Source organism: Anastrepha ludens, chromosome 2, assembly GCF_028408465.1.
Source record: "Anastrepha ludens isolate Willacy chromosome 2, idAnaLude1.1, whole genome shotgun sequence".
Lineage (NCBI taxonomy): Eukaryota > Metazoa > Arthropoda > Insecta > Diptera > Tephritidae > Anastrepha > Anastrepha ludens.
The window spans coordinates 18,451,769-18,466,413 of NC_071498.1; the positions used below are offsets into that span (position 1 = coordinate 18,451,769).

The 14,645-nt window shown below is 39.9% G+C and overlaps 1 protein-coding gene across 1 annotated transcript in view; it reads right to left on the reverse strand.

The window, feature by feature from the left end:
- Positions 1-1,753, reverse strand: part of LOC128864250 (uncharacterized) — a 75,773-nt gene extending 74,020 nt beyond the window's left edge. Inside the window, exon 1 of the mRNA XM_054103823.1 lies at positions 529-1,753. Within this exon, the coding sequence (XP_053959798.1) occupies positions 529-1,223 (695 nt within the window). The 5' untranslated portion in view covers positions 1,224-1,753. The remainder of the gene's footprint in view (positions 1-528) is intronic.
- Positions 1,754-14,645: the final 12,892 nt, after the last annotated feature.

A 14,645-nucleotide genomic window follows, 5' to 3' on the forward strand; every position in this document is an offset into this window, starting at 1 on the left:
TGCTCGAATTCCGACAAATTATCGGCTCATTTGCAGGAAATGCGATGTTTTATGGTTAATTTGTAAATGTTGATTGTGGAAAATAGGCAAAAAAGGCACTTCAATGGTCATTTCCCTTTCTCGCAATTAATTATGTCGAAGTGTTGAAATATGAAGTGGCTGGTGCGTCCATGGGGTGGGTGTGGTGTGTGGGTATGTAGCATTCGTATGCTCAGCTGAGGTAGCAACGGAAGAGTGATTTTTAATTGCACTTGTAGCTTGCAACATAAAAAATGCATACACCTACGTGCACGTCTATGTGTGTGTGTATAGGTGCGAAAGCATGCGTGTACGCTAGCCGGCCACTCATAGTTGGAGAAGTTTGCAAATTGTTAACCTCTTTTAAATTAAATTATCACTTTTCTGCATTGCACGTGTGTGTGTGTGTGTGTGTACACCTTGTCAACTATGCCAGCTGCCAGTTTCCCGTCCGCCAATCAGGCAGTCCTGCACAAAAGCGCATTGATTTCAACATTTAGTTTAACCTACCCTTCGTACTGACATGCAGACTCGGCCGTTGCACTGCCGCCGCATCCAGTGCCATAGTTGCCATTGCATCCTATGCCGCCGCCTTCGCCTCGTCCATTGCTGCCTGCTCCACCGCTACCTTCGCGTGCAGAATTTTCCACTCCGGGTGTCATTTTCAAGAGTGACGCGCCTTTGTATATCGTTTCCGGTGTTAATGTTATTAAAATGGACTGGTCCAGCGCTCGGGCCGAGTTTACCGCTTTCGTTGTCGCTACTCTCGCCCCCGAAGCAGCTGTGACGGTGTGACTGCGCCGCCATTCTGGAGTTGTCAACGACTTTTGCCTTTGCTGCAGCTGCCGTTGTTGTGCTGAGTCGGTGACTGCCTTAGGTCCAGCGGCTGTGTGAAGTGTTGCTGATGCGAAGAAATTATTTTGCGCATTCTGCCATTTCAGTGCGTCACTGACAGCGTCTCCTCTGACTGTGCCATCCAGTAATTCAACGGTGTGGGCGTCGTCCGAGAAAATGTGTGCACCCAGAGCCTTTAGTATAACCGGACTCTTTCTGATGAGTTCGGCGATGGTGTCGTGGGCGCAGGGCGTCGGCTCGCGGCCACGTCTTGCTGCAATGGGCGTCGAGTGTGTGCCCGAAAAGAGCAGCGCGGGGCATAGCAAAGCACAGACGACAAGCAGCATCCACGGCTGCCTGCTGACGCACATTTTTGTCGCCTTTCTATGCACGGCCTGCTTGCTTGCGAGTTTTCCGTTTTTGCTAGAGTTTTGTGTGCTCTGTAGTGCTGTACTTTTGCTGTTCTTGTGTTTTCCGCTTTGTTGTTGATGTAAAGTTTTTGAGATGGCCAAGACTTACACTTCGAGAGGCTGTTTAAAGTGTTGCTGTTGCCGTATTTTAGCCAACACAAAAAAACTCCGCTTGTTATGCGCTTCAAACGAGAAACGGAAATGTAGGAGTGAAGGGAGCACTGGGGGCTGGGTTGCTGCAGTTAAGTGATGTGCAAAACACTAGGCTTTAGTTGATTTTTGCCAACTGTGCTGTCTGTAAGTGTGTTGGACCACCTTTGTGTGCTGTACAAACCGAGTTACCGGATTCTTTGCATTTCGGTTTCAGGGCAAAAGTCACGTTTGATTTTCATAATCCATTTTTTTGGCTGTTTTTAAAGTGCTCTCCAGAGTTTCGTGTTGTTGCTTTTTCAAGTGGTTTGGCACTGCAGATTGAAAGAGCTCAGCCTCTGCTGCTGTCACTCTAAATCTGTAAAGAAAGAAGATGTTATGATTATAAATGTGAGAAAATAATTTGAGGAAGAACACAAAATATGTCACGTTAAATCGAAGAAGTCATAAAGGAAGCATTGCGACCAATGGGGTGTTGATGGATGCTTTGGTTTCGGTTCTTCACACTTCCTATCAAGCACATATTTTTATGTAGCTTAACAAGTTTCGATGTAGGGTAACGAGAGTTGTGATGTAAGAAAAAATTTCACTTTTAAATTTGAGCCAAATATATAAATCTACAAATGCTAAAAATTATTATGAGGTGTGGAGTAATCCGATCACGGTAGGGAATTCTGCTTACTTTGAATGGAGTATTTCTGAACTAATTGTCACTGCTTTTTGTCACTACTTACAGCGGCCGCCGTAGCCTAATGTGTTGGTACAAGACTACCATTCAGAGTACGTAGGTCCGCGTCTCCGTGCGTGAAACACCAAAGTTTTTCTAATAGCGGTAGCCCCTCGGCAGGCAATGGCAACCCTCCAATTGGATTTCTGTCCTCATAAAAAATATCTGCCTTTCGGAATCGGCTTAAAACTGTAGGCCCCTCTATTTGTGAAACAACATCAAGACGCACACCACAAAGAGGAGTAGGAGCTCGGCCAAACACCTAACAGAAGGGTACGCGCCAATTATTTCTTTTAATGTTTTTACTTACTTCTAACTGGTTACTTGATGACGGAGAAAAAGTCAATTTGTACTCAGCTGACTACAGGGATTCTCATTAGTCTTGCCCGAACTTAGAAATCAAATAAAGCTTAAGTGGTTAAGTTTAAGTGGTATTGCCACAATTGTTTTGTTTTCCTTACTTTATTTTGAGTTTAATGTTATTTTTGGGAGAATATAATTTCCGTCATATCACCGCACAGGCTCCGCTTTGGCCGGCGCACTTTTTCATTACATCTTCGTATAAATGGAGTTTATTTTAATGAAGAATGCAAAGGTTGGCCTTCAGGGCGTGAATCATCTGTGTGTTTGTCAGTATGGGTTAGAATAGGTTGACCAAGTTGCTTTGCAGTCACGCAAAGCCAGATTCGATCCATAGCGATACCAGATGGAATTCATTAGTTATGCGTTTTGAAATAGGTCACCCGCATGGTGCCTGTTTCTATTGTGAATTTAGGGAGACACTTTCATTCAAAATACTCTTAGAATTACTCAGGGTACCACAGTTTGACGGAGTGGAAGGCGTCCCAGTGGTGGAGATGCCGGAAATGTAGGGAGATGCCTTCCAATCGGTCAAACTGTGGTGCCATCAATAATTGTAAGCGTCTTTTCAGTAACACAGTACATCCGCAAAGGAGATGCTTTTCAGTGTTCTTTGAGCCCTGCTCCCTACATTTCCTGCATTCCTCGCTGTCCGCGATTCATACCTCATAAGTTGACGCTGCTACTGGTCTATCATAGTTTTTCAATCTCTTCATGCCAGTGAAAGTACAAATGGAGTACGACTGCGATGGTCTTATTATAACTACTATAATGGTTGCCTGACTATCTATGTAAAAGTTAACTATGGAGTTGATCCCAGTAGTAACACAGGTTAGGTCTGCTGTCTTTCTGCTGTGAACACCTCAGCCTGGAATACACTGCAGTAGCCTGGAAGCTTATACGACTTCGTGGGGCCAGCTCTGGACAGTATATACTAGCGTCTACTCCACTAGTCATTTTAGAACCGTCGTTATAAAGGCACCTACTGAAAAATCCCGTACAATCTGGTTATTTTTGTGTTGGCTTGTGGGGTAGGCTTAATAATAGAATGTTTATGTCGCCGTCGACTCTTGTGCTGTTAGTCGGAAAAGCACAATTTCCTTACCTTTAGTATTTTATGCACGGAGATTCGAACCTTCATACTCCGAAGCGTAGTCACGCACCCATTCGCCTACGGCGGCCGCCTAACAATGATTAGGCCTCTTCTATTCGTTACTTCTCTACTCGGCTCACTTGACGAAAAATTTGCATGTGAAACCAGCAACCTCGCCGCTAGCGAGTTCGATTATACCTCATAAAACTGGTATAACTCACAATTTTACAAACAAAAGAAATTTTAGGCAGCACTATTCCCGCGTTGCCAAGAAATGTTCATTTATACCAGCTGCTTCATCTATTCGCCCCTTTGCTGACGCTTGGCGATAAGAAGAGGCTTGTTATTACCTCAATTTGATCGACCATGGCAACTACCCGAGAGCAAATAGGCAACAATATATAGAGACACACCCTCAGAAAACATAAAAGCAGGTTGGCTGCTTTTAGCTAAATTTTTTAATAATTAAAGTTAACATTTTTCTCTCCATACTTAGCTTACAATAAGACTCGAATACATTAAAATCTGCGAAGTACTGCACTGGCTCAATGTTGCTGACTCCACTGAAACGAAGGCGAAAAAATGCAGGCATCAAAAGATATGGAAATCTCAATAAGATCAATGCGCCTTAAAAAAAAAGGAAAAATTCGTACAATTACTCAATAGAAACCTGTACCCGATAGAAAAATATTAAAACTTACGCTGAAAGTGGCCGCTCTTTAAGAACGAAATAACGCAAAATTTGTGATTTTTTGTTGGAAATCATCGTCCGAATGAGTCGACAATTATAAGGTTGGAGAAAAAGTTTCTGGAAACTGGTTCTATCGAGAATAGAAAGAAGACTGAAAAACCAAAAACTGGACGTTCTGTTGAGAATATTGCTGCCGTAGCGCAAAGTGTTGCTGAACAACCTTCAATATTAGTATCTCGCCGATCTCAACAATTAGACATTAATGAATCGACTGTTTGGCAGATTTTACATAAGGATTTGCTTTTGCATCTTTAGAAAATCCAATTAACAAAAGTATTAAAGCTAGCAGATCGGTGTCAACGCACCTATTTCGAGAATTTGCTTTTGAAAATGATGCCGGTTTTTCACGCAAAATCATCTTTAGTGGTGAAGCTCATTTCAGGTAGTAGTATGGGCAAATACTATTTTTTTATAGATATTTTTTAGATGCCACAATGGGAAATTTTTTTTGAAAAATAACAAAATGGCGGACTTTTGAGAATACCAGAATGGCAAGCCTACAGAATAATAATCAGTTTAACTTTTTCGTTTCAGATGTCCTGAAGAGCCTAAGCCCTCTTGACAAGCCACCTATCTTTTTTTAAGACGCTCACTTTGGTGCCACACTACTACAAAAAAATATGTCAAAAAAAGAAAAATTGTTTTTGTTTTAACATGCTATAAAATCAAAACGATCTCATTTTATTTTCTTAAAAAAACAAAATTCCTAAAAAATATCTATAAAAAATGAGTACGTGACCAGATACCACCTTCACACTAGATCGATTTGTTGAGTATTTTCCGAAAAACCATTACATCAACTGAAATGTGCTGTTTGGTGTAGCTTTTGGGCTGCTACAAAAATTGGCTCGTTTTTCTTCGTAGATGAAATTCAAAGAGCTGTTACTTTCAATGGCATCGCTATTGAGGGCTTTTTGTGGCCTGGGCTTGAAGGAATAGACGTGACGATCTTTAAATTGGATAGAGCCATAAGTCGCATAACAAGTGGAAACATTGCATTATTCTGATCTCAGCTTTCCGGTTGATTAATTTAATGCAATGATGACATTCGGTCGCCGTAGCTGAATGGGTTGGTGCGTGACTACCATTCGGAATTCGGAGTACGTTGGTTCGAATCTCGGTGAAACACCAAAATGAAGAAAACATTTTTTCTAATAGCGGTCGCCCCTCGGCAGGCAATAGCAAACCCCCGAGTGTATTTTTGCGCCTCAAAAAAAAAAAACAAAATCATAATAATAACCATTTGTTGCTCGGTATCGGCTCAAAACTGTCGGTCCCTCCATTTGTGGAAAAAGTGTCAAGACGCACACCACAAATAGGAGGAGGAGCTCGGCCAAACACCCGAAAAGGGTGTAAGCTCAAATATGGACTGGCTACCAGTACCAGGCGATCAAACTCCGCTAGACTACTTTTTGTGGTGTTTTTTGAAAAGCAAGTAGAAACTACGCCATTTTACCCATAATTTCACTTTTGCACGATTTTTGCATACAAATAATTATTTGCGGAATATAACAGAACCATTTATATTTTCTCTGATAGATTGTGCATTCAACAAGTGATTTTAATCGCGGATAGAAGCACAGGTAAAAGTGGTAAAAATGCCACAACCGCTGCTGCAAAAATAAACACTGTTCATGGAGAAGATACCGTGAGTCTAGGAACTGCGCAAAAGTGGTTTTCAAAATGGTTTTCAAGTGGTAACTGCGACGTGAAGGATGCCCCGCGCGCTGGTCGTCCTGAATTCCTTAACTCCGACGCCTTGCTCAAACTCGTGGATGCTGAGCCAAATTTGACAGTCAATATGATAGCTCAGAGGTTAAATTTATCGCATGGAACAGTTCACAGGCACCTGGTTCAGTTGGGAAAGGTTTCAAAGCTGAGAAAATGGGTTCCGCATATACTTTCCGTCGCCAACCTTCAGCAGAGAGCGAATGTGTGTTCTCAGCTGCTGCAACGACTTGAAAATGAAAGTTTTTTGAACCGAATCGATACTGGTGATGAAAAATGCGTTCTTCACAATAATCCTGTTCGCAAACGCCAATGGTTAGATAAAGATGCAACACCAGAACCGACCCCTAGAGATGGCCTTCACCCCAGGAAGGTTCTACTGTCTATTTGGTGGGATATGGCTGGTATTGTTTATTATGAACTTCTACACCCAAACCAAACGATAACTGCTGATTATTATTGCCATAAGCTATCAAACCTGAATGGGGCATTTAACAAAAATCGGCCGTCTTTAGTGAATAGACGCAAAGTTTTGTTTCACCATGACAACGCAAGACCTCATACCGCAAGGCAAACATGAGGCAAGCTGAACGAGCTCGGAAGGAAGCTAATGCCGCATCCACCATACTCTCCGTATATTGCACCTTGTGATTATCACCTTTTCCGTGGACTTCAATCCCATATGAGTAACAAGAACTACTCCTCAAAAGAAGCTATAAAAAGGGATATCGAAGCGTATTTTGGCTTCAAGGACAAACAATTTTTTGAGCAGAGAATTAAGAATTTGTCTAAACGTTGGGAAGACATTGTAAATAATGAAGGAAATTATATTATTGATTAACAAATACCTTAAACATCCTTTTTATTAATTTTAAAACCACCTTTAAAAAACGCGCGAACTTATGGACTGCCCGGATAAAAATGGAACGATACACGCTTAAACAACGCATTGAAATTATTAAAATTCACTATAAAAATGGTGAAAATTTGGCAGAGACGGTTCGTAAAACTCGAACATTTTTGGGTGATCGTGAACCACCTTGTCGGACCGCAATACAGAAGTTGGTGAAAAAATTCGAGCTGTTGGGACAGGTTAGTGATGAGAAGAACAACACCCCTGCACGTCGCACATAGGAATTCCACAAACGTCATTACACTTTATTTTGCATAAAGATTTTGGTCTTAAGGCTTACAAAGTCCATTTAACACAAGAATTCAAGCCGGCCGATCATCAACAACGTCGAGTCTTTGCTGTTTGGGTTGTTGAAATGCATGAAAATGATCCGAAACTCCATCGAAAAATCATCTTGAGTGATGAGTGTCGGATCTGCGGTTGAGAAAATCCAAGAGTTATTGTTGAAAGGCCTCTCTATCCTCAACGTGAGACTGTTTGGTGCGGTTTATGGAGCTGGAGCAACAGTTACGGTGCATGGATTGCGCTATCGAGAGATGATTAACAATTTTTTATGGCCAGAATTGGATGGTATTGATCTGGACAACGTTTACATTCAACAAGACGACGCTACGTGCCACACAAGCAACGAATCCATTGATATTTTACGGGAATAACACCTCTTATTGGAAAACCTTTATATTCTCCATTATTTAGACGTTTTTTTGCTGTTTAATTTAAAACCGTTATTCGGCAAAGTGACGTTATAGAAAAGAAGTAAATGGATTTTCAGATTCAGCGACCGATCTTGTATGGAAATTGGATGGTTTGCTTGTGGTATTTTTTGGCCTAGCATACATATGTTACATCTAACTAAATAAATATGACCACTTGCATTGCCGTTGCTACACCCCTTCCTGCTCATGCAATCTCAATGCGAGTGCGTAAGCGAAAACAATTTTAATAGCTCCGCTTCGCTACATTTCTTCCTTCCTTCCTGAATTCGTTTCATTTTGTTAAGGAAAAGCTTTTAAAAAATTCATAACAAACAATAGGAAGGGAAGCAGCAAAATGGCTCGCTATTAAAAGGCGTCACTATGCAACCAGTACTTCTTCTTTCTTTTATTCTCCCATTGCACGGCAATTTCGTGGCCCACCAAGTGCAAAGAAGCGCTCAAATGCAAAAACAGTCTCAACTTATGTACGTCGTTGCTGTTGCAGGGAAGCCAAGAAAAGTAACCGTAAAATGAGGTCTTCAAATAAAATTATTTTACTTGCCGGCGTTGATTTCTGACTTGGTCAAGGACTGCAACTAAATATCCATTCACGACGAAAAACGGGAAAGGAGTTGAAAGCGAGAACTATAAAACTACAAAAGCAATGAAGAAAATACGCCGAAAAAGCGGCCAACTGTGGCCGGCAGTTGGCGTTCAACCGAAATTGTGGCAGCAATAAAAATGCACACAAAATGTTAACAACTGCAGTTTAAGTCTAAAAGTTAGTCAGGTCGAGGCGGAGAAGTGAAGTGTAGTAAAATCCAGTAGCAAGAAAACCATCTGATGGCCACTGCAAGGAAAGCTCAGAAAATTCAAAATACTTAACAAATTGTGACTTTATTGCGGGTGAAGAGGTTTGTGAAGCAGCAAAGTGCCACTGAAGTACCCACAGTGTTTAACCGCAATCAAATACCAATACAAATACAAATATGCACACACACCTACAAACACTTCGAGGCACACATATCACATTGCCGCAGACAATGAAACTGGCAAACAATCAACTGCACATACATGCATATATACACACATACTAATGAAAACCAAAATGTCAATTGACATTATACAGAATTGATTTAATCCTGCAGAGGACTCTTACCACTACAACCAGACCCACAGACCCACAGACCCACATACCCACTCTCACTCAAAAGGGCATAAAGAGTACGGCAAATGGAGTGGCAGTAGATCATATACTCATACAATTGCACAACACCCACCCGCCCATACACACGCACACACACACTCAAGAGTTGGCGACACAGAAAATGATTGCATTCATTTGATATTTAGGCCACAACAACACGAATAACACCAATGCCAATCGACGTTTGGCAATCATCAACCGGCTTACCTATTGCCCAATCTGAGCAACAACAGCACAACAATGACAGTTTTGAAGAGCTGCAGTGATTGTTTTGGGAGCGATATGCCAGAAAATCACGAATTTTGTGAGTGTAATGCGATTTTGCCCGTTATACTTGTTTTGTAAGTATTTTTAGTGCTTTCCCATGGTGCACTAGGAAATACGACAGAGCCTTGAAGTAGCATTGAGTTTGGGCCATTTTTACCTCACAATTGGCAGACTGGTAGATACCTGCCGGTGATGTAGTGTTGTACCCTCTCCACAGTGAGTATTTCGTTCCTATTTTCAATTCATCACTGTGGAGGCCTGTGAAGGTGAATGAAAGTACCTGCCTGAATGCAATGCAATAACTTCCCACTGAAGCCAATCAAACCGTTTTAGCCTGAAAGACTGCAGCTTAACTGCCGAGCTTCGAGTAACGATAGTGTTGCACTACTTTAGTTATATGCATGGATGACACATACGCGTATGAATACGGGTTGTGCGGCAAGCCGTTGTTGGTATGCGGGGTGTGACACTCCCGGCTATTAAGCTGTGAAACAAAAGCTAAATTGCAATTAAGGAATCGGTGCAATCGCGCAGCGACGAGTGACTTTTTGCCTCCACTAACTTCAAGTATTTAGCCAACTTTCCTCCGCCTCATCTGTTAAGCAGCAAACTATGGAAATCCTGGTAAATAAAATATGCTAAGTTCGAAAACTTTCAGGCTCAACAGGTTGAGAAAAGCCTTGTGTGGGTATTCGTTTTCATGTTGGTACGCCCGTGAGTAATTCTAAGACACTTATAATATTGGGTATTTTTTTAAGAGCTTTAGAACTTAAAATGAAAATGCAAAACAAAAATGTTGGTGGAATGAATTTTTTTATTATAATCTGGTAGATGATTTCATGGCATTTATTTTTGGAATATAATTTTTGGCATATATCCGCCGCGACTACGAGTTATATGATCCATTTGATCAGTCCACTTTCGCCGTATGGCATCAATGGTGGCTTAAAAATGGAAATATATCGATTGTTAAGCGCGTTGAGTGGCAAGTTGAGCCATATTCTTGGAACCAAATGTCGTTAATGTTTAGCTGATTAATTTTTTGAAGCAATTTTTCTCACGTATTTACTTATTTATAATGCCATCGTACTTACTGGTCTTGTTCCTCACCAATGGAAAGTTGCACAAATAAAAATGATCCTTAAATCAAGGAAAAGCGCTGAAAGAGCGGAATCTTATCAATTCATCAGCTTTTTGCCCATTGCTTTTCGCAAAAGAATGATGCCCATCACAAATCTCCAATTCGGCTTAAGAGAACAAATGGTATCATCGAACAAATACACAGACTCGTAAATAGTATTCAGAAAGCTTTCAAGCAGAAGAAGTATTGCACGTCGCATTTCTCGACATATCTCGCGCCTTCGTCCACGTTTGGCATGGCGTGATTTTATCAAGTCCTGCTTCAAAGACCGGCATTTTTTTGTTAAACAAAACTAAGAACAGTCTGAACTCTATGAAAGTTTAGCTGGCGCAACCCAAGGCAGTATAAATGGCCGAACACTTTACATGCTTTACAAATGAAACTTTTGCAGATAGCATCCACTACTCCCACCCCGAAGTGGCTTCCCTCAAACTCAAGAGATGACTTGATGAAATAGCTCAATGGCTGAAAGACTGGAAAATAAAAGGTAACGAGACGAAATCTGATCAATTTACCTTTACGCTCAAACGAAACACCTGCCTACCCGTTAAATTCAATAATGTAATCATTCACCAAAATAATGTTACAAAATATCCTCGACAGCAAGCTTACATGAAAAACGCATATTTTCACCAAACGCCTGATACTTGGAATTAAGCTCCGACACCCATACTGGTTACTTAATTGAAAATCTCATGTTTCCCCCAAAAGCAAGCTCTTACTCTACTCAGCTATCTTAAAACCAATATGGATCTATGGCATACAACTCTGGGCACTGCAGCTAACTCTCACAGCGAAATACTCCAAAGATTCCAGTTAAAATCTCTGAGAACGATTACAAACGCACCATATTACATCACAAATGCCCAAATACATCGCGCTCTCAAATTTCTCACAATAGCTGAAGAAAAAAAAAGGTTTGCCACATCTCGCAACACACGATTGCAGTCACACCCAAACTCTTTAATCGCAAAAATAACTATAAATCCCATCGCCCTTAACAGACGGACGAAGAAGTCAACAATGGATATGAAATTTTTCACGAATTTTATACGAAAATGTTGTTTTTAAAGCTCTAATTGACTTAGACCATTTTCAAAATTAATTAAATGTATGACTTAGGGCAATAAGGAACTATGAGTTTTATTTGAAACAATAATTTTAATAAAATAATTCAAGAACATTTATTAATTATTGTATATTTTAAAAAATTGTCCATGTTTATCATTTTTTGTATGATAGTTTTTAAGATTCTAAAAATGATAAACTGGAGGGATGTACCTATGGTGGTAAACGCATAATATCTTTACTTTTCTCTTCCATTATTGGTCTAGGGGGGGTGTATAAGGGGAAAAAATTTAAATTTTCATATATTTTTGGTCTTCCTCTTTTAAGTGAACGATCCAAAACGTGGAATCTAGAATCATCTAATGAAGTTTTGTAGAACATTTCAGTAGGTTCATTTTTCAGGAAACGCATCCATTGAATTTTCAGCCAAGATACAGGTTCGCCCGCAATATTTTTTACTTTTTTTATATGGATTCTTCTAGTGACTTCGTCGATATAAATTCCGGCTGCGACATTCCTTCTTTTCCTTCGACGCTTTTCTAATAATTCATAATAACGCTCAGGGTTATTAAAAGTTTTCCAATAATATTTGCTATTTTGCTAAAAGATCAATGGTTTCGTTGCTTGTGTGGCACGTAGCGCCGTCTTGTTGAAAATAAACGTTGTCCAGATCAATACCATGCAATTCCGGCCATAACAAATCGTTAATCATCTCTCGATAGCACAATCCATTCTCCGTAACTGTTGCTCCAGCCTCATTTTCATAAAAGTAAGGTCCAGGTCCTCCGCCGGACCATAAACCGCACCAAACAGTCACATGTTGAAGATAGAAAGGCTTTTCAACAATAGCTTTTGGATTTTCTGAGCCCCAGATCGGACAATTTTGCTTGTTGATGAAGCCACCGAGTTGAAAATGGGTTTCATCAATCAAGATGATTTTTCAATGGAATTTCGGATAATTTTCATGCATTTCAACGACCCAATCAGCAAAGACACGACGTTGTTGATTATCGGCCGGTTTGAGTACTTGTGTTAACGGGACTTTATAAGCCTTCAGACCCAAATATTTATGCAAAATACGGTGTAATGACGTTTGTGGAATGCCTTATTCCAAAGAACGACGAGGAATGGACAAACCTGGGGTTTCTCCTTCTTGTGCACCTCTTCATGTTGTAGTTTTATCCTATCCATACGTCTTGACATTGTCGTTCATTGTCATTATGGAAATTTTGGAAGCCCGAGTTATAAACGTACATATTTCGCTTATAATAGACTAACGAAACAGACAGTTTAGGGCACGGAGGTGCTTTTTGTTAATCAAATGAGGATTCATAGATTCGCTGGAATATTCTTTGGCATTTTTCTGGTCCTCTGCAAAACAGTTCGTAGCTCTGGGTGTGTTCGAGCTGTGAATATTGCGGCAGTGTTGCTTTTTAGGACAGAACATCGCGTTCGATGGAAAAAATTCGGCAAAACTGGCAACGTCACGCGTTCGTTAAACAAAATGTTGCCAAGCTGTTGCTCATCACTAGCAAATCATACGCAACATAAACATTTTCATTGCGCAATTGAGATGGAGGAAGAAAAGTAAGTCAATTTTGCAAAATATGTTATTTTTGTGTTCTACATTTGTTTATTATTTCTTTTTAGCATAAAACTAAGCGTGACTGAAACCAAGTTGTTGGTCAGGTGTCGATTGGATCTGGAAGATGAGTTTGTAAGTGAGAGGAAAAAGAAATCTGTTCTTTGGGGCAAAGTTCTGGATGACATGGAAACTGGTGCTCCAGATCTCAACCCTACAAGAGCTCAATTACAGAGGAAATTTTTAAATATGGTCGCAACCTACTAAATAATTAAAAAGAGAAGCAAGTGTACAGGACGAGATGCCGAAACTTGGGAATTTTTTACTGAATTCGACGAAGCTTATGGCAGTAGACATTCCATTTCTCCTCCATCTCGTAATAAAAAACGTAAAATACCAGCAACCGAGTTACTGGAGCTTTTGAAAAAATAGGCTGTAGAGGAAGAGGGGAGGCATAACGACGTTATGACGCTGGCAAAAGAAAAACTCCAAATTGAAAAGGAAAAAGTGTCCAGAATGATGGAGCTCAGAGAAGTTCTAGATAAATTAGTGAGATAGATAAACTGCTCCAACGAAGACGTGGTGTCAGCTGTGGCAGAAAGGGCCTAGAGCCTCACTAACTTCTAAATAAAATAATTCGATTATACCAAATGCATATATTTATATAATCCAAATTGATTATTTACAAGAAATGTGTGTCGAGTCATGCGAAAATGGGTAAAAAAGATATCTTCAGGGTATAGTGCAATAATTTTAAAAAAGTTTTTCATTTTCCTCACTTTTCTTTGTTTGGAACAATGGTTAAACAATAAGCCTTTTATCATATGTCTTCTCCTCCTGTTTTTGTCCATGTTTATTAAAAAATTATCACGACTCCTTTCCATCATCTCATCTGCTGTAAAATAAGTTAAAATCGCCATTTTTTTAAGCAACACGTTCGACGAAAAAATAAACACTGCAGTATTGCTGCACAGTATCAGCTGAGTATCAGCTACGTAGCATCAGTAAAGTAATAGGGCTGCAATATTGCAGTAATTATTTAGCGGCTCGAACACACCCTTATTCGGCATTTTGTAAATGTACCTCACGACTTTCTCTAAGATGTAAATTTTCGCCCTCATTATTGCATGTTTGGATTTTTGCATTTGTTATCTTTTATTTAACCAGCCTACTATGTAGCTCAGAAATGCATCGAGGAGGGTCACGCGCTATTTAAGTTTTTGACTTAGACCACTTTCATAATTAACACCAAATGAATTCCGTATAACGTTGAAATTACATCCACTATCTAAAGGTTCATTTTGGACGATATCGTGAAAATTACACTAAATACATATAATTTAAGAGAATGTGGATGTGGATAAGTGTTAAGCTCATTTTTTTGAAATTTTAATTTAGACCACTTTCATAATTATGGGCATATATATACAAGGTATTATTTTGATTTTTACATACTTATTTGCATTTGAAATACTTGTTTGGCCCTAGAAAGGTCCAAATCCAAAAATGTTGAGAGATAATTAAGGTCACACCTAAATGTCAAATTTTTTTCTGGATTTCAATGGCCTTTTTTCAATTTCAGACTAACTCAATTTGATCCATGGAAAGATACACAATCGAGTAACGCGGTAAAGTTACTCAGGCTTATTATGAAAACGAGCGTTCAAATAAAAATGCATATCGCGCACTTCGTGAAGAAAA